Here is a 21461-nt window from a genome sequence, read left to right on the forward strand (position 1 = left end):
AGAGTTCCAAAGAAAAATCAGGCTTTAGAAAGTTTGTTTCATGCATTCTTTTTAACAATGGGAAAAATGTTATTAAAAATAGTGCATGTTCTTTGTTTTTTTTATTGTTCAGGACGCCATGCAAAAACTGTGAAGTTGGAGAACTGTGTGGTGCAATCATGCATGGAAGTGCTGTTACATTTTGCGATCCATATGGTCCAAGAGAAATCGTAAGTTTATATTTCAATCTGCATGTAGGAAAGAAATACCTTGAATTGTTTTGTTTTCACTTTACCACGTTTTTCTTAAAGTTTTCTGTTTAGTTTTATTACCATTTCCATGTTGGAAGTTGACTTTTTAAAATACCTAAGGTAGTATTAAAACATTAGGCCATACATGGCCTAGATTTACTATTGAATATTGAAAGACTGGATGAGAATGATCAGATGATTGTCTTGCAGTCCAAGAGGAACTATAATTAGAAATTCAATCCTTGTACTTTTTAAACCCATCCTGCAAATTTTTATTTTTCCGTCAACATAGCTGTATGAGGGATTCTTTTTTGTAGGGTGATATTCAGTTTTTAATCATTAATTTTATCATTCAATGTATCATTCATTCAATGTATGGAAAAATGAATAAAAAAAAAATCAAAGGGTGATGGAATGGTTAAAAAAATAAATTCCACCTTTTCCGGTTTTGTTTTTATGATGTTCATTGAGCAGTAGAATAACCTACAAATGATTTTCCATATCAGTATGATTACAACAATAACAAATTTGTATAGTTTTATCTTTATATAAGTGTTGAATATTACAATTCAGGAATGTATTTAATAAAAAGGGGCGCAGTTTATTGTTGTTTCTTTTTTATTTTTGTGTTTTGTTTTTTTCTTTTAACCTACTGGGTTAGTAGTGGGGGTGTCTGATAAGCGCCTCTCCGTTACTAACACCAGGCCTTGATGCCAGCTGACACTGTACATCTGACATCAACCCCAACTACTATTACCCCAATTGCCACCGCACTAGGGCACTCAGGAAGAGCTAGGGTGAAGCGCCACTTCTGAGAAGCAGCTGCAGCCTGCTATTTTTAGGCAGGGAAGGGCCCAATTGCCATGGACTTTCCCAGCCTGATAATATCAGCCCACAGTTGTCTGTTTTACCCTGGCTGGTTATCAAAAATAGGGGAGACACCATGTAAGTTTTTAAAACTATTTGTTTAAACACCCTTTATTGCCACGTGGAAGGGACTAAAGGGTGCAAGTGTACCTAGGGACAGAACATTACTTTGCTTTGGTCAACTTAAATCTAAGCTCTTCTTTCTGGATAAACTCTCCCTGAACTGCTTCTGTCGCGGGCGGGGAAGGACGCCGCTGCCCTGCGCTCGCTAATGCTCGGGTCCGGCGCTGATGCGATGGCTGCTCGGTGGCTCGAGCGGTGGGCTGGATCCGGGGACTCGAGCGGCGCTCCTCGCCCGTGAGTGAAAGGGGGTAGTTTGGTTTAGGGATTTGGTCCGTGACGCCACCCACGGGTTGTGGTGAGGTTGGGCACCACCGCTGCTGGTGACGGGGATCCCGAGAGCGATGGCAGGGAGCAGCTGGGATGTTCTTTTCCCCCTCTGTGAGTAGGGGTTGGTGGTCCCGCGGCCCGGAGAGATGACAGGGAGGCAGGGTTGGATGGGTGCAGGGTCGCTTGGACTGCGCAGCGCGGTGCCAGACGGCATGGTAGTACTCACTCAGCCACAAAGGTATGCAAAGTCTCTAGTAAACCAAATGGCTGGATGGACGGGTCCCGCAGCCGGCTGCTGTGGCTTCTCCTGGACGGTTAGTGGTGGCTGCCTTTCCCTGCACCTTTGTGTATGTTCGGTCCTGATGGATTCCCACTGGTAACCCGCTCCCAGCGTGTGTATGTGCTGGAGGAGCCCTTTTGCCCGCAGGCTCTGGCCCTTGGAACTCTAGCTGTAGCGGTAGCTGTATTTCCTTTTGCTGGTCGGACGGTTGCCTTCAGTCGGGTCTTGGCTGTTAGGAAACCCCTGGGGTTCCGGTCACTGACGGATTTGACCTCTAATGGCGACTCCAAGCCTGGTCGGGGTCCGTAGGCCCTGCCTGAGTGTGCTAGCTTCACTTCGCTCCCCGGTTCGCTACCGGCGGGCCACCGCCCATCCCCGGTCCTACGGTTCTGCGTTGATCTGCCTCTCCTGCAGACGGCCACCACCGTCTGCCAACCTTGCTCTTAGTGCCCGGGCCACACACCCGGCCACCGTCAGTTTACTCCTCCACTACTGCTTCACCCCTTTTACTTGCACTTCCCTCACTGATCTGACTTCCTTCTCCCGCCTCCAGGACTGTGAACTCCTCAGTGGGTGGGGCCAACCGTCTGGCTCCACCCCACCTGGTGTGGACATCAACCCCTGGAGGGAGGCAACAAGGATTTTGCATCTGGCTGATGTGCCTGTCTCAGGGTGGGGGTGTGTGTTGTAGTACCTGTGACGACCTGGCTAGTCCAGGGCGCCACACTTCTAAAGGAGAGTGTGCCGAACATCATGTCACCAGGTCTTATATAGGACCCAATGACGCGATGCGGCAGGCCTATCACAGTAATGTCAGTAGCCACCATGGCTACGAAATTACTGTGTATGACAAGCAATCCCCACACTTTGATTGGCTGTCTAACAGCCGTGAAGCATGCAGCGCGAGGACTCCAGCATACACACAATCAAGTATCGATCATCACTAATCAAGAGGTATACTTGACTACTTAATCACTTGCACCCTGTTCTTTTTCATAAATACAACAATGGCCTTAGATGTGTATTTTGGATAATTTTTATGTTGGAAAAGTGCACGTCTACCATGGACACGGAGTGACAATAGCATCTTGTCTTTCAATATAGATCACTTCATCTGTGAATTCTTCATACTGTCAATAAAATGTACCTCTCTATAGCGTCTCAATAGTCTTAATATTTTTCAGCATGGGCCCTAGAAAATTGTAGCGTGGCTTTTTTGGACTTTACGAGAGGCGTCCTTCGTGGATGATACCAGTGCATGCCATTCCTCTGCAGTATACGCTGTATTATCTCATTGGAAACACTTAACCCAGTTTGTTTTTCTACTTATTTAGCTAACTGCAGTGAACTTGTGACGCCCTGGACTAGCCAGGTAGTCACATACATGCCAACATACACACCCCCACCCTAGGCAGTTACAACAGTCAACCAAAAACCCTTGTTGCCTCCCTCCAGGGCCTGATGTCCACACCAGGTGGGGAGGAGCCAGGCGGTTGGCCCCACCCACCGAGGAGTTCACAGGCCTGGAGGCGGGAAAAGTGTTAGTTCAATCTTGGAGGTAAAAGTGAGAGGAGTAAACACTTGAGGTGTCTGGATAGGAGCCCAGGCACTGACAGCAAGGTTGGCAGACGGTCGTGGCCGTCTGCAGGGGTTGGTGGAACTCCACAGAGCCGTAAGGACCGGGGTCGGGCGTCGGCCCGCCGATACCGGACCGGGGAACGGAGTGAAGCTAAGCACACAGGCAGGGCCATCGGACCCCGACCAGGCTTGGAGCCGCCGTCAATAGTCAAATCCGAGTGTGACAGGAACCCCAGGGGTTTCCTAACAACCAAGTCCCGATTGAAGGCAACCGTCCACCCTGAGAGGATATACAGCCACCGCCACAGGCTAGAGATCCAAGGGCAAGCGCCTGCGGGCAAAACGGGCTCCTATAGCATCTATACGCCGGGGAGTGGACTACCGGTGGGCAACCACCGGAGTCAGAACATTTCTAAAAGGTGCAGGGAAAGACAGCCACCATCAGCGGTCCGGGGAGAGCATAACAACAACACTGCAGCCGGCTGCGGGACCCGTCCATCCGGCCATTTTGGTTTACCAACGACTCTGTCAGTGATTGTCTGAGTGAGTACACCAGTGCCGTCCGGCACCGCGCCGTGCGGTCCCTGCACCCCAGCCATCCGGCCTCCCCCTTACACCACTGGGCCCCGGGATCACCAACCCCCTACCCACGGAAGGGACAACATCCTAGCTGCACCCTACCATCCCTCCCGGGATCCCCGTTACCAGCAGCGGTAGTGCCATCATCACCACATCCCGTGGGTGGCGTCACGAACAATCTCCCTAACCAAACCATCCCTTTTCACTCACGGGTGAGGAGCGCTGCTCTAGTCCCCGGGTCCGGTCCACCGCTCGAGCCACCGAGCAGCAGCAGAAGCTACAGACCCGAGCGTGGAGAGCGCGTCCCCACCGCCCGCGACAACTTGGCGTCACGAACAGGATAGAACCGATCTACCTACCGGTAGAAGTGCGCCTTGCAGTCCCCGGCGGCGGCGTCCGGCCGAAAAATTTGAAGCGCCGCCATCTTTGGCGCGAAAATCTCCCGCTCGAGCGTCTTCCCCGAGCAGGGAAGGCGCGAAAGCGAAGGCCTGCCCCCAACAAGCGGAAGTGCTAAAAAGAACCAAGAGGGGACGGGAAAAAGATGTCTGCGCCCGACGGAGCCGTTGGAGGAGTGGCGGTCGCAGCTGCAGCAGCGCCCGTAGATGGAAACGGGATAGCCCATGCTCCGGCCGCAAGAGCGGGGGAGGCCGCGGGCCCAGCGGTCGCCCAGGTGATGCCATTCTCCCTGCCCTATGTGCCCGGTGCTACCTGGCTACCGCAGTACGATGGGAAGCCTGATGCTTTTCAGGTGTTCCGGAAAAAGATTAGCCCGTTCCTCGATTTATATCCCTTGACTGATAGGCAACGGGCAGCGGTAGTGCTAAGGCAGCTAACCGGCGCGGCTGAGCAGGAGACGGAGACCTGGACCGACGCGGACCGGGCCTCAGTGACTACCATTTTCGAGAAACTCCAAATCGCTTTTGAGACCCGCACAGAAGCGGAATTGCGGATGCAGTTTTATCAGTGTCGACAGCGGCCTGCGGACAATATAAGAGACTATGTCATGCGTCTGCAAACAGCCCTCCGTACGCTGAAGCGGGTGGACACTATCAATGATGCGGACAGCAACAAGATGCTAGTGGAACAATTCCTGCAAGGGCTGGGGTCTGCGGAAGACCGCAAGCAGCTACGGCTGTTGGCCCTGGAACACCCCGATCTGGACTTTGCAGTATTGAAGGAGCGGGCCATCAAGGCCCTGCAGGCCCCAACGCCAGACGCTCCTGAGGCGGCCCCATGGCCGGCTGAAACCGCTCCCATTACGGTGGCACCTCCTCTCCCGGCTCTGCAGCGCCCATCGGAATAATTGAGGAGCTAGCTTCCCAGGTCCGCCGCATGGATGGAGACCTAGCCAAGATCCTCGCCGCACTCCAGCTTCCGACGAGAGTCAAGCCCCCAGGGAGGATCCAGCTCGCCGACAGCCCGGAGGACGTCCCCTGGATGCAGCGGAGACGGACCAATGACTCACGGTATGGGCCCCCTATTTGTTACAGGTGCAGCAAGCCTGGCCACTACTCTAGCCGGTGCCCGTTAAACGAGCAACCCCTGGGGCCAAGGGCCAATCCTCAGGAGTAGACACCAACGCCCCCCCCCCGATTGGCGAGACCGGTACGTCGGAGCTCGCCCCATGATCCCCCTGGCAGTGGACGGCATCCCGCTCATGGCCCTTTTGGACACAGGATCACAGGTAACCACTATACCATATACACTGTACCAGCAGTATTGGGGTACTGAGGAACTTGCCCCCTCTGATGATAGCCTGACCCTTGTCGCAGCTAATGGACTCCCGCTAACCCAAGTAGGATACAAACAAGTGACCCTGACTGTGGGACGTGCGGCGTTAAGGAATCAAGGGATGATTGTGGTGATGAATGAACCCAGTGATCATACCCCGAAAGTAATCTTAGGGACCAATGTTATGGAGCATTGTATGAGTGAGGTGCTGAGTCTGTTGCAGCAGTTGGCCGCCACAGCAGGAGGAGGCCGACAGAGGGCTGTGCAGCGTGAGATCCGGGCCCTTCTGTATCGGCAGCAAATGAACTCAACTGGTGGAGAGATTGGTGGAGTAAGGGTGATGGATGTGGCCCCCTTGGTAGTGCCACCCCGAAGTGAGGTGATGATTTGGTGCAGGGCAGCAGTAGGCCCCCAGGGGCACGACTACCCAGCGATGGTGGAACTCACGCCTTCTGAACACTGGCCCACGGTGATGGCAGCCAGAGGGGTGGTTTACGTTAAAAAGGGGAGAGTGCCTGTAAGAGTGCTGAATTGTGGAGAGGAGGTAGTCGGGCTCCCCCGTTACGCTACCCTTGCCAAGTTACTCACCCTAGACCCTCACACCATTCACGAAGCCGTCCCTCCTACCTCAGCGTCCCCTGCCAGTAACCATATACCCCCTGAACAGTTAGAGGAGTGGTGCCAGGAACTACACGTAGGCACTGACGCCACACCCACGCATCACAAAGAGGGGGTATACAGGGTGGTGCAAGAGTATGAACAGGTTTTCAGCAAGCACCCATTAGATTTCGGGAGGATTAAGGGGGTTCAACACCATATACCTACAGGCGTACATCCACCCATTAAAGAAAGATATAGATCCATCCCGCCAGCACATTATCAATGCGCCAAAGACATGTTGAGGAACATGAAGGAGGCAGGGGTCATTCGGGATAGTTGTAGTCCCTGGGCAGCCCCACTGGTGCTGGTAAAGAAGAAGGATGGCACCATGAGAATGTGTGTGGATTACCGGAAGATCAACCAGATCACACATAAAGATGCCTATCCTCTCCCCCATATCGAAGAGTCGCTAGCTGCGCTGAGAACTGCTAACTTCTTCTCTACCCTTGATCTTACCAGCGGGTACTGGCAGGTAGCGGTCGCACCAGAGGACCGTGAGAAGACTGCATTCGCCACTCCCATGGGACTCTGCGAGTTTAACAGCATGTCGTTCGGGCTGTGCAATGCCACCAGAACCTTCCAACGGCTCATGGAGTGTTGCGTGGGACATCTCAATTTCGAAACGGTCCTACTGTACCTGGACGATGTGATCGTATACTCCCAGATGTACGAGGCCCACCTGGAACATCTGGCTGAAGTGTTTGCGTCCCTAGCCAAGTATGGGATGAAACTGAAGCCCTCCAAGTGCCACCTACTGAAGCCCAGGGTGCAGTACCTCGAACACGTGGTGAGGGCGGAAGGTGTTGCCCCAGACCCCAAGAAGATCACTGCTATCCAGGACTGGCCGAGACCGACCACAGTGAGGGAGGTGAGACAGTTCCTGGGCCTGGTGGGCTACTACCGTCTCTTCATCAAGGGGTACACAGATGGCCGCCCCCATGCAAGACCTCCTCGTGGGACATACTAAGGGTGGCAGGTCCCCTAGATCTCCGTTGGTATGGGAGAAGAAGCATGAGGAGTCCTTTCACCAGTTGAAGACGGCCTTGACGGGAGAGGAAATCCTGGCGTACCCTGATTACAGCCTCCCGTTCGTCCTCTACACCGATGCCAGCAATGTGGGCTTGGGAGCGGTCCTGTCCCAGGTCCAGGACGGGCGAGAAAAGGTGATCGCCTATGCCAGCAGAAAACTCCGGCCCACGGAAAGGAACCCCGAAAATTACAGCTCCTTCAAGCTTGAGTTCCTGGCCCTGGTGTGGGCAATCACCGAGAGGTTCCGACATTATCTCGCAGCGGCAAAATTCACGGCCTACACGGACAATAATCCGTTGACTCACCTGGACACGTCCAAACTGGGCGCCCTGGAACAGCGGTGGGTGGCCAGGTTATCTTATTATGACTTCACTATCAAATACAGAGCCGGCCGCAAGAACACCAACGCGGATGCATTGTCTCGAATGCTCCACCTGCCGGATGGGGGGTCAGAAGACGATGACCTCGAAGAAATTGAGTTGCCCGCGTTCCATCGGCCACCGGTCGAAAAATTACATATCAAACAACAACAGGCGATTCTGGACCTGCTACCCAGTCAGGGTTGCAGAGAAGCCCAAGACCAAGCGCCTGCCATCTAATTGGTCAAGACCATGATTGAGCAAGGCTCATCCGGAATGGTTCCGGCAGCGCCCCCTGAGGCCCAGCGGCTGTGGAAAGAATGAGCCCGGCTGTACCTGCACGAGGGGAAGCTGTATCAGGGACTGATCAACCCAAAGACTCACGAGAAGGTCCGTCAGCTGGTGGTTCCTCAGGCCAGCGTGCCCAAAGTCCTACGGGCATATCAGGATGGCGCCGGGCATTTCGGATGGAAAAAGCTGGAGATGTTGCTGAGAGAGCGGTTCTATTGGAGTTGAATGCGGGAGTCTGTGGAGGCCTGGTGCCGAGAGTGCGGCCCCTGTGCGCTGAGAAGGAAGGATAAAGTCAGCCAAAGAGCCCCTCTACAGCCAATTGTCACCCACCAACCGCTGGAGTTGGTTGCCCTGGACCACGTTAAGCTCACACCCAGCCGGAATGGGTATAACTATGCCCTAACCATCGTGGACCACTACTCCAGATTCATGGTGGTTGTTCCCGTCAAGGATTTGACCGGCCGTACCACAGCTAGGGCCTTCCAGGCCTACTTCTGTCGACCTCACGGATACCCGGAGAGGGTGCTCACGGACCAGGGTTCAGCCTTTGAAGCACTGATGTTTCAAGAGTTCTGCCAATTGTACGGTTGTAAGAAGATCAGGACCACGCCATACCATGCCCAAACTAATGGGATGTGCGAAAATATGAACCATCTGGTCCTGGACCTCCTCAAAGTGATACCGTTGGAGAGAGGGGAGCCAGCACGATCTGAAATTGGCATGCATCATATAAAAAGTGAAAATTCACAGATTTATTCCAACTGTACTACAATAAAAAAAAAAAATGAGATTTTTAGCAAATAATTGATAAATTTTTTGAGCCACCCCTGCCAACGTCACGGCAAATCTCAATAGGGGGGTCCTACTCTACATTCTGTATTTCATGTGCCATGCGGCCTCCTAGATAAAGTTAAAAGCAGAACCATAATAGAGCACACATACCTGTAACCTGTATATAACCGCTTCTATGTTGCAAAAAAGGCACTTGTGGATAGAGACCAGCCCAGGTCCCAGCATGTGGAGCAAGCTCTACACATACCAGGGCTATATCAGAACTGATCCTCCCAGTGCCAAACAGCAACCATTGATAAAGGCGGACCAGATCCAAGATGGTGCTTAATTAGCATTGCCTGTGGAAAGGGGTGAGGTAACTGAATCTGAACAGCTACCAACAGGAGGAATACATAGCAAACCAAAATCAGGCGTGCATGGCATGGTGGTGACCGGCCACCAGAATTTGTAGCATAACTACGACCAAACAGAGAGAGAGGGGAGCCAGCACGATCTGAAATTGGCATGCATCATATAAAAAGTGAAAATTCACAAATTTATTCCAACTGTACTATAATAAAAAAATGAGATTTTTAGCAAATAATTGATCAATTTTTTGAGCCACCCCTGCCAACGTCACGGCAAATCTCAATAGGGGGGTCCTACTCTACATTCTGTATTTCATGTGCCATGCGGCCTCCTAGATAAAGTTAAAAGCAGAACCATAATAGAGCACACATACACATAATTGATCAATTATTTGCTAAAAATCTCATTTTTTTATTATAGTACAGTTGGAATAAATTTGTGAATTTTCACTTTTTATATGATGCATGCCAATTTCAGATCGTGCTGGTTCCCTTTTTTTCTCTGTTTTGACCGTAGTTATGCTACAAATCTGGTGTCTGACCAACACCATACCATGCACGCCTGATTTTGGCTTGCAATATATTCCTCCTGTTGGTAGCTGTTCAGACTCAGTTACCTCACCCCTTTCCACAGGCAATGCTAATTAAGCACCATTCTTGGATCTGGTCCGCCTTTATCAATGGTTGCTGTTTGACACTGGGAGGATCAGTTCTGATATAGTCCTGGTATGTGTAGGGCTTGCTCCACATGCTGGGACCTGGGCTGGTCTCTATCCACAAGTGCCTTTTTTGCAACATGGAAGCGGCTATATACAGGTTGCAGGTATGTGTGCTCCATTATGGTTCTGCTTTTAACTTTATCTAGGAGGCCGCATGGCACATGAAATACAGAATGTAGAGTAGGACCCCCCTATTGAGATTTGCCGTGACGTTGGCAGGGGTGGCTCAAAAAATTGATCAATTATTTGCTAAAAATCTCATTTTTTTATTATAGTACAGTTGGAATAAATTTGTGAATTTTCACTTTTTATATGATGCATGCCAATTTCAGATCGTGCTGGTTCCCCTTTTTTTCAAAGTGATACCGTTGGAAGAGCAGAACCTGTGGCCAGAAAAGCTGCCCGACTTGGTTGATATGTACAACAACATCCCCAGTAGTTCTACCAAATGCACCCCGGCGTATCTGATGAGAGCCCGACCGGGCCGGCTGCCGGTGGACCTAGAAATGGGCTTGGAAGCTCCTGAGGCCCTTCCTTCGACTGCTGCCTGGGATACTCGGCGGCAAATCCAATACCGACAAGTCCAGGAGTATGTGGAGAAGAATCTCGGTCAGAGCCGAGAGAAACAAGCACAATGCTTCAATAAGCGAGCGTCAGCTGTCCCCTTTGAGCTGGGAGATGTGCTGAAGAGGAAGAGACGGACTCATAAGCTGGATGACCAGTGGGAAAGGACCCATTATGTCATACAGCCCACTGAATGGGAGAATAAGGCTTATCTGATCAGTCGCGACCAGGGGAGGACAGCCACTACGGTTTCCAGGGACCACCTGAAGAAATGTCCTCACCCCTTGAGAGTGACAACCGATGTTCCGGTTCCTACGCCGAGTGAGGAAAAGGAGAAGAAGGTGATCCACACAGTAATGGGCGATTTCCCAGCAGACTGGCCTATGCAAAACGGTGCGGTGATTGTTCCGGTGATAATGTTCCCACAACACGTGGAAGAAATGGAGACGGAACCGCCCGCCAGTGAGCCGCTCGAACAAGCGCCCAGGGACGCACCTATACCCCCTCCCCGTGGGTCTCCACTAGCCATACCTGCCGTAAGGGAAGAGGAACTGACTGTCTCCTCTGTCCCCTTGCCCTCCACTGATGACATTGGGCCCAGAAGGTCCACGCGGCCCAACCTAGGTTGGCACCCACTTAGGTACAGGGAAACCACCATTTAGAGGTGCCGTATGTTAAACATGTAAATAGCTGAATGAATGAATGCAAATCAAACCGAGTTTTCATCTGATTGTCTACAATGATTATCCCGGCCATTGCTGGCAGGTTGTCCCCGGAGGGACCCTATGTGTTTTATCGTCCGCATGAGGAACTGCTCATGGACATGGCCGAGAACTGGCAGGCCACCCACGAACTGGTGGGTTTGTAAATAGTTTGTTGGGCCGTTTTCCGTCCGTGCCGCCTCCGGAGAGGCAGATTGGAGGAAGGGTCCGCAGCAGAGCAGGCTGGGGCCCGGCCACCACCAGGACCGGTGGCCATCCTCCGGGGGTCAGGGGTCCCCCTGGACGTGGGGTCCCCTGAAGTAACAGCCGGGTGCGAGACACCGTACCCGTTCCCTCTCGGGTAACCTGGACCTGGACTGGGGAAGAGGGGTGCTGCCCGTTGCTTAGGGGCAGCATCAAGGTTTAGGTTATTTGGGTGGGAGAGTGGATGACCACGAACCTGTCCGTTTAATAAAAATATTTGAAACGTTAAAGTACCGTGCCTCCCGTAAGGGAAGATTTAAAAAAAATGCTTATGTTAAATGTTATTTATCTTTTGCAGTTTGAAAAATAAAACCGGTGATGGATGGGCAGCCTGCAGACGGTCTGCATTTTACCAAGGGGGGAGTGTGACGCCCTGGACTAGCCAGGTAGTCACATACATACCAACATACCCACCCCCACCCTAGGCAGTTACAACAGTCAACCAAAAACCCTTGTTGCCTCCCTCCAGGGCCTGATGTCCACACCAGGTGGGGCGGAGCCAGGCGGTTGGCCCCACCCACCGAGGAGTTCACAGGCCTGGAGGCGGGAAAAGTGTTAGTTCAGTCTTGGAGGTGAAAGTGAGAGGAGTAAACACTTGAGGTGTCTGGATAGGAGCCCAGGCACTGACAGCAAGGTTGGCAGACGGTGGTGGCCGTCTGCAGGAGTTGGTGGAACTCCGCAGAGCCATAAGGACCGGGGTCGGGCGTCGGCCCGCCGGTACCGGACCGGGGAACGGAGTGAAGCTAAGCACACAGGCAGGGCCATCGGACCCCGACCAGACTTGGAGCCGCCGTCAATAGTCAAATCCGAGTGTGACAGGTACCCCAGGGGTTTCCTAACAACCAAGTCCCGATTGAAGGCAACCATCCACCCTGAGAGGATATACAGCCACCGCCACAGGCTAGAGATCCAAGGGCCAGCGCCTGCGGGCAAAACGGGCTCCTACAGCACCTATACGCCGGGGAGCGGACTACCGGTGGGCAACCACAGGAGTCAGAACATTTCTAAAAGGTGCAGGGAAAGACAGCCACCATCAGCCGTCCGGGGAGAGCACAACAACAACACTGCAGCCGGCTGTGGGACCCGTCCATCCGGCCGTTTTGGTTTACCAACGACTCTGTCAGGGATTGTCTGAGTGAGTACACCAGTGCCGTCCGGCATCGCGCCGCGCAGTCCCTGCACCCCAGCCATCCGGCCTCCCCATTACACCACCGGGCCCCAGGATCACCAACCCCCTACCCACGGAAGGGACAACATCCTAGCTGCACCCTACCATCCCTCCCGGGATCCCCGTTACCAGCAGCGGTGGTGCCATCATCACCACGTCCCATGGGTGGCGTCACGAACAATCTCCCTAACCAAACCATGCCTTTTTGCTCACGGGCGAGGAGTGCGCTCTAGTCCCCGGGTCCGGTCCACCGCTCGAGCCACCGAGCAGCAGAAGAAGCCCCGGACCCGAGCGTGGTCAGCGCGTCCCCACCACCCGCGACACTTGCATGTCAATATTCTTCAACCCTTCTCATCAGAATACTCTTTGTTTAGGTTTTAGGGTCTGTACTTGGCTTACACGTTTCTATGACATAGTTACAGTTCCATCTTTGAAAACTTTTGTATCACTTTTGCTACAGGATTCACCTTTCTTGTGTAAAGAAATAATTTTCTGTCTTGTGACATGTCTTCCTATGTAGTTCCATTGCTTATCCATGTGGTTCCATTGCTTATAGTATGAAATGGGAAAGGGTTTTCTTTGTTACGTAATGCACAATTATACTCCGCTGTCTGCTAGATACCTGTTAATTAGACTTACCTGTGATTGAATTCTGGTTAATTAGAATTCTGTAGTCTAAACTTTAGCTTTGCTGCTAAGATTTTGAATGTATCCAGTTTTGGCAATATGGTCTTGAATGAATTTGTTAGAAACATTACTTTTTGGGTCTGCAAAATAACAAATCTTGTTTGCAATAAATGACCTATATTTGTGGTAATATTTTGTAGTATGACATCCCATAGAATATGTTAATTATGAAAGGAAACAAAAGATTCTCCTGCAAATCTGTTGGGGTGTACTCATTTATGCTGAGCACTGTATATCCCAGTCATATTGAGGACAAAAAAAATGCTGTAGAAGTAGCCATTAGTGATGAGCGAGCACTACCATGCTCGGTACTTGGAATGAGCAGTCGGATGCTCGGAGGGGCTCTACTTGCGTACCGAGTATAATAGAAGTCAAGTGCTCTTTACGAGTACCGAGCATTGTAGTGCATGCGCATTACTAGTAGCCATATTTTAGGTAGCTCATTAGACACAGCTATTTCTTCTGGCCTTGCCATACTCATGCATGCTTGCCATTATATATTTATCATATATATAGTGTGCCACTATATTTATCATTGCTTTACAGACATTATCATAAAAAGGAAGTAAACCAATACCAGACACCTTTGCTGGGGACTTATCTTGTGTGAGAACTAAAAACTCAGGAATTTTATAATACAACATGGTCCACCCTTTTTTTCATTATGGATAGTGTTAGCACAGCCCCATTAACATTAAGTAGTCAATATTCTGACTAAAATTATCAAGCAAGGCCAACATTTCTAATGTTTGTGGCCTATAAACTATATTCTGTAGTTTTTAGACTTAATAAAAATAAATGAGATGTACACTAGTTAAATATGTTCTTTCTTTTTTCTAGACAACGACTAGCCTGAATACAACTACAGCATCTGTGTTACAGTTTTCAATTGGTAAGTCTATCTTTTTATATGGCCTGTTCATTAAATTAAACTATGACTGGTTACCAGAGGTAAAATGTCATCATGTCCTAAAGATTTATTGATTAAGTGTTTTCTTTATGCAGAATTATGTTACATTATTGTAATTTGTTATGTCTTGTTTTATGCTAAGTGTATCATCACAGGCATTAAAAAACACAAACATTAATTTAAAAAAACAAACATGTAATCCAAATAACAAAGGATGGCTAAAGAGGTTATGCAAAATCAGCCAAGAAAGGATCAGCCTTATTTCCAGAAACTGTTTGGTATTGCTGCTTGGCACATAGTACAAAGGCCATGAATAGGAGTGGCTCTGTAAAAAAAAAACCCTTCATTAATTATTTTTGTTTATCCCACAAGGGATATTTTACCCCTTTTACTAGTTCAAAATAACATTAGGAAGCACATGCTCTCTGCCAATCTATTGTTTTTCGTCTTTGAATGTATGTTTTATTCTCTTTTTATAAAAGACTAGCTGTACTACCCGGCTTCGCCCGGTTAATAACTGCTGTTAACAAAATAGAAACCACAAAAAAAATAGATAGAAATGCAATTATAATGTCTGTATCCCCCTCTGTATATATCTCTCTGTCTCTCTATCTTTTTCCCTGTCGGTCTCTGACTGTCTGTCTCTTTCTCAGTCTGTTTCAATCTCTTTCCCTCTCTGTCTATCTATCTCTGTCACTTTCACTGTCTGTCTCTTTCCCTGTCTGTCTCTTTCCCTCTTTTTCCCTGTCTGTCTCTTTCCCTCTGTCTCTTTCCCTGTGTCTGTCTCTTTGTCTGTCTCTTTACCTGTCTTTGTCTGTCTCTTACCCTGTCTGTCTCTTTCCCTTTCTTTCCCTGTCTGTTTCCCTGTGTCTGTCTCTGTCTCTTTGTCTGTGTCTGTCTCTTTACCTGTCTGTGTCTGTCTCTTAACCTGTCTCTCTCTTTCCCTCTCTTTCCCTGTCTGTCTCTTCTCCTGTCAGTCTGTCTGTTACGGTTGCTGCGAGCACTGGAGACTGTCCAGATTTCTTGCTACTGCACATGTGCGAGTGCTGGAGACTAAGTCCAGATTTCTTGCTACTGCACATGTGCGAGCGCTGGAGACTAAGTCCAGATTTCTTGCTACTGCACATGTGCGAGCGCTGGAGACTAAGTCCAGATTTCTTGCTACTGCACATGTGCGAGCGCCGGAGACTCAGTCCTCTTGGTTCATGCATAAGAGTAGACGCTCTGTGCGCGTTCCTCTAGGCATTCCTCTGTCTATGCTAGGTGAGCGCTACCGGCAGGGTAGCATTCTTATACCTTACAGCTTCGGCTGCTGTCCGTATCCTTACCTCTTAGGGGAGCGGACATAGGCAGGTGCCTGAGGCACATGGTCTGGCTGGGCCTTGTGATTCGACTAGTAGGTGGACGTTGCCGCTAGGGTAACGTTCCTTATACTGCGTCTGGCAGTTGTTCGTATCCTCGCACACTAGGGGAGCGAACAGAGGTAGGAGCTTTGTGCGGCTTACGCTGCTGTTTGTCTCTTTTGCACCACTAGAAGAGCGGACCTAGGCAGGTGCCATATCTAGTGGTTCGTCCTCGCACACTAGTGGAGCGAACGCAGGTAGGAGCTTTGTGCGGCTTACGCTGCTGTTCGTCTCTTTTGCACCACTAGAAGAGTGGACCTAGGTAGGTGCCATTTCACACACATTGCCTTTGTCTCTGTGATTATTAACAGAGATCATTCCACACACCCTCCAAGTAAGGGAGGAATTGCTTTAATTTCTTATTATATCCTTCTGTGAGTTAACAGAGGTATTGCACTCTGCCATAGTCTGCAGCAAAGTCTTTGCACGGTGGACCCTGACTGTCTGATACTCATTTAGGTTATTATCAGACAGCCCCCCGTAACACTGTCTCATTGTCTGTGTCTGTCTCTTACCCGTCTATGTCTGTTTCTTACCCTGTTTGCGTCTGCCTCTTTCCCTGTATGTGTCTGTCTCTTTCCCTGGCTGCATTGTGACACGCCAACATTCCATATAAATGCGTGGCTTCGCATTCTTCTGAAGTTCTGGCTGCACTGTGGCTTCCAGCTCCATGCGCTTTAATGGAGGCAGGTTTTTTGGCGAATAACGCTCTCGGGGTCCAGACGTGTGAGTGTGCAAAATTTTGTGGCTGTAGCTGCGACTGTGCAGATGCCAATCCCAGACATACACACACACACACATTCAGCTTTATATATTAGAAGATAGTTTTACAACCTGTACTTAGACGTAAGAAACATACTAGACATAAGAAATCTCAGGATATATAATGCTTCAAAGACAGTGTAAAACTAGAAAGTGACATATTAATTTTCTTATATGACTAGAAAAAAATCTTGAAATATTCTAGGTTCCCAACCATCACATGCAAGCACAGTAGGTTAACACTTTCTGTGTACTGTAGACTACAGATCGGAACATATACCGTACATAAAGTCTTATCATTATTATTACCGAGTGGGGAATTTAATGATAGCTGTATTGTACTGCTGTACACCTGTGTAAGAAAGAAGGTTGAAAATGTAAAAACAGCTAAAGCCCTTCCTTTGGCTGTACTTCAAATTTGCCCTATTACTGTAAGAGTGCAACCCACAATCTGGACATGCTGCATCTTGGACGCAGCGTGTCTTCTCCTGTGGGGCCGCTGTCACACTTGCCGCCGGGTGATGATACTGCGGTGAGCAGAAGTGGACCCCCTGGACCACAGGGGGACCCCGGGCCTACCCTTGTAGTGGGAGGTGCCTGACCAAGCACCCACCATGAGGCGGATGCCAGGTGCTACTCCCAGGGCAGGGACCGGGACTGTGGCAGCTGATCCTCAGGGCAGGGGCAGATGCAGGAGTAGACAGGGCTAAGTCTCAAGCGTAGACTGGAACCACGAGGGTAGCAGAGGTAGATGGCATGGTCAGGGCAGACAAAGTTTGTAATGAGGCTGGGACCACCGGAGGGGCCAAGGCATAGGGCACAGCTGAAACGGACAGGCACAGCCTCTGGTATGGCATGGGCCACGGGGATAGCTGAGGCTGGAGGTGCGGCCGGAGCGGACAGGCAGTCTCTGGTGTAGAGAGGGCCACCAGGGTAGCTGAAGCTGGATGCACAGCTGCGGCGGACAGGCACAATCTCTGGTGGGGCAAGGGCCACCGGGATAGCTGAGGCTGGAGGCATAGCTGGAATGGATAGGTAAAGGCTTTGTCATGGCGCGGGCCACCGGGATAGCTGAGGCTAGAGGCACAGCCAGGGCAGACAGAAACAGTCTCTATTGTGGTGAGGGCCACCGGTATAGCTGAGCCAACAAGACGGGAGCTAACAGGACAGAACAGACACAGGAACCTGACAATTAGCTAGTTGGAGTACTGGACACTGACTAGCAATACTAGGGCATTGATCAGGCAACTCCCCTAGAGGAAGCTTGCCTTAAATACCCAATGCTTTTCAGCAATAGGTTAGAGGCACTTCCTGGGAGTGGCGCTGGCCCTCTAAGAGAGGGGCAGCGGCGCGAGTGCACTCCTTAGGAGCGCTTCCTGAGGTGCTGTGACATGCACACAGTCTCCGAGAGGTGGGGGAGGAGAACACACATGCAGGAGAAGCCGGGACGCTGGGCAACGTCGAAGGACCCAGTCGCGGTGGGGAGTCTGAGCGTGTCCCTGTAGGAAGACAAGGAGTGCAAGGACACAGCGTGACAGCCGCGAGTGCTGTTGGCATGAGACCGCAGCTGCTCGTGCCCACGATCAAGGCTCGGGCTGCTGCAGACTTTAGCTCTATTCTCCCATGCAGAGAACACGCGCGTCTCCGCAGCATAAGTTGACATGCTGCGGCTTGGAAAGCTGCACCGCAAGTCAGTTTACGCTATGGAGAAAAGAAGCACAGTGGGAATTGGATTTCTATAAATCCCATACACTGTGCTTCTACTGTACAATGCAGCTTTTTCGATGCAGCAAAAACACTCTGCATCCAAAACACTGCAAACCCTGATTGTGTGCACTCACCCTAATAGGCTGTGAGATTTCTGTCAATTACCATATTTATTGAATTTAAAATGAACTTTTTAGCCCCCAAACACTAGAGCTAAAAATTGAGTGCGTCATAAAATTATAAGTTACCTTTACCATCTTATCAATAGGAAATTGCCTTTAAAAAGGGCATAAAGGAGTTTAATGTGGCCATGCAGAGGTTGATAACCTCTTATAAGACTTTTAACCTCTCTTTGTGGTCTGGTCAGCTGCTGTACTTCTTTCACCTAATAGTCTGGTGGTTGGGCAAGGAATCAAGCAAGAATTGCTCCATGCAATGCAGTGAATTGTAGCTTTCTGAGACAGTTCTGCTCTCGCTGACCTCCATTACCCACAGTGAGACTGTTGGGTGAGATATGTTGGTAAGGATGTGTTTGTCTCCAGGATTTCCACAGAAAAGTTTTAAATGTAACTGCCATAGATAAGCACTAAATATCTCCCTGTGCCAACTCCTGCTGTAATCTGAGCTGATCATGTGATCTCTGAGAATCTCTCGCTTCCTGTGATGTCATGTCAGAGTATCCCTCACTTCCGGGCTCTGGAGACTGATGGGCTGGGTGGGGCTGCATTAAGCAGAGCTCATTCTGTATTTGTGCATATAATGCTGCTGCAAACCCAGCTCTCCTTGCAGACCTATCTCTCTCTTATATCCCTATGCATACAGCAGGGTCTATATACATGAACATACACTGTTGAACACCCTGTGTAATGTATATACATGCTGCTGTATTACCTTTATAATATGAATACATTCAAATCTCTCCCCTTCCATTGATCCATCCATCCATGTCAGTGAGGGAAAGTATGGAATGATGTATTTTTACATCTGATGTAATGGTACTCTGTGCATTACTTCAGTTCCCTGCAGAGTCCTGTATAGGAGATTTTGCTAGGCTGTTTCTAAAACGGCAGGATGAGTAGGAGGCTTGTAGGTGGCATTACAGGGGGTGAACCCTTTGCTGCCTTGCAGCCCTGCAAAAAAGGATGATGATCAATATAGTAAGAAGGGAGCTGAGGATTATGAACTGGAAGAGATCACTGTGACAAAAGAGCTAATGCCAGGACACAGGAAATAAAGCAGACAGGAATAAAACAATATGAGATGTCAGAAACGGTATATTGGGTTATTTAGGGGAATTATCCTTAAGCTTTTATGGCAAAAACCTGCCAATTACTCAAGGTAGTGGGAAACCTCTTTAAGGCTATGTGCGCACTAGAAAAGTGATTTTTCTCAAGAAAATTTCTTGAGAAACTTCTGGGAGTTGAAGATTACCGCACCTGCGGTAAAAAAACGCACCAAATTCGCGGGAAAAACACATGCGTTTTTGCCGCGGTTTTTCTGCAGGTTGGTCCCTGCGGTTTTTTATGCTGAACAGAAATAAATAATATAGATAATAGATAATCGATAGACAGATAATGGATAGAGGGAAAGATGGATAGATACATCGATAGATAGATAGATGAGAAAGACCTATATAATGTCCCATCCCCCTGCATATTCTAAGCTGGCACCCTTTAGTGACTTTCATGTGGTACTAAAGGGTGCCTAGCCTTGTATTTAGCCAAAAAATAAATAATTAAAAAAAAAATGACGTGGGGTTCCCCCTATTTTTGTAGCCAGCTAGGGTAAAGCAGATGGCTGCAGCCTGCAAACCACAGCTGGCAGCTTCACCTTGGCTGGTAATCCAAAACAGAGGGCACCCCACGCTGTTATTTTAAATTAAATAAATAATTTAAAACAAAAAACGTGGGGTCCCCCCCAAATTGGATCACCAGCCAAGGTAAAGCGGACAGCTGGGGTCTGATATTCTCAGACTAGGGAGGTCCACTGTTATTGGACACTCCCCAGCCTAAAAATAGCAGGCTGCAGCTGCCCCAGAAGTGGCACATCCATTAGACGTGCCAATCCTGGCGCTTCGCCCCAACTCATCCCGTTGTCCTGGTGCGGTGGCAAACGAGGTAATATATGGGGTTGATGCCAGATGTGTAATGTCACCTGGCATCAAGCCCTGGGGTTAGTGATGTCACGCGTCTATCAGATACCTGACATCACAAACCCAGTCAGTAAGAAATATAAAATAGACAACAAAAAAAGTTTTATTTGAAAAAAACACTCCCTACATTCCCTATTTCACCAATTTATTGATAAGAACAATCAAATCCACGTCCGGCGTAATCCAATAAGGGGGGAGCGTCCCACGGCGATCCATACCATAGTCACTGTCCCAGTCCATGAAAAACAGAATGTTCCCCATTTGCTGGGAGAGCAATGCAGTGACCTGAGCTAACATCAATAGCCCAGGTCACTGCAGGGGATGACAAGTGCTGCTGTCAGGAAGATAGATGAGATCATTATCTGCTGTGATCATCTCCTGTACTGCTGACGTCAGCGCTGTCACTGACTTCTATGCCCGCCTCGTTGTCAGCAGTATCGCGAGAGCCCGTGACGTCACCGCTAGTAACAGTCTCGGGCCGCTCGCGAGACGGGCATAGACAGCAGTGACCGCGGTGAGGTCAGGAAGCAGGAGATCGTCACAGCAGGTAATGATCTCATCTCACCTCCTGACAGCAGCGCTCGGCATCCCCGCGGCTGCACGCACTGCTGTGTGTCAGTGTCTGCCTGCCCTGCAGGGTGACAAGCTGCTGACACTGCGGGCACACACTGACACACAGCAGGGCAGGCAGCGGCGGGGCCGGAGCGGGACACAGACTGCACGGGCACCCGCCGGACGTCACACGGAAGTGCTTCTGTGCGGCATCCAGGGAGTGTGACGTCTGTGTTTACTCTGCCCCGCTTCCTCTCCTGTCATAATGACATCACTCCCTGCAAAACCGCAGGCAGCGATGACCATTACCGCAGGTAAATCGCGGCTATACCGGGGGTATACCGCACATCATTTGCTACCTGCGGTATACCCCCGGAATTTCGCGATTACACTACACTGAATGGAGTGAAATACCGGGGGTATACCGCAGGTACCTGCGGAAAAGAAGTGACATGCACATTTTGTCAAGAAATTTTCTCAAGAAAATCTTCACAAAGAATTTTCTTGAGAAAAAAACGCAGTGTGCACACAGCTATTTTTTTTCCCCATAGGTTTTGCTGGGAAATGTCTGCAGAAAGATTTCAAAGATTTCTCAAGAAATTTCCGCAGCAAAACCGCGGGTAAATCCGCGGGTAAAACAGCCTAGTGCGCACATAGCCTTAGGCTCTTTTGGACAAGCATGTTCACAGTCTGCTATGGCATATCTATGGCCTTAAAAAATATATTATATCCTATTGAC

General features: G+C 49.8%; 1 protein-coding gene across 4 annotated transcripts in view; it reads left to right on the plus strand.

Annotated features, from left to right (window-relative positions):
* Window positions 1-21461, plus strand: part of RELN (reelin) — a 906715-nt gene that overhangs the window by 427628 nt on the left and 457626 nt on the right. For all 4 annotated transcript variants that reach the window (XM_075345182.1, XM_075345183.1, XM_075345181.1 and 1 more), the window contains 2 exons: window positions 113-209; window positions 14077-14128. In XM_075345182.1, the coding sequence (XP_075201297.1) occupies window positions 113-209; window positions 14077-14128 (149 nt within the window). The remainder of the gene's footprint in view (window positions 1-112; window positions 210-14076; window positions 14129-21461) is intronic.

The sequence above is a fragment of the Anomaloglossus baeobatrachus genome, chromosome 4, assembly GCF_048569485.1.
Source record: "Anomaloglossus baeobatrachus isolate aAnoBae1 chromosome 4, aAnoBae1.hap1, whole genome shotgun sequence".
Lineage (NCBI taxonomy): Eukaryota > Metazoa > Chordata > Amphibia > Anura > Aromobatidae > Anomaloglossus > Anomaloglossus baeobatrachus.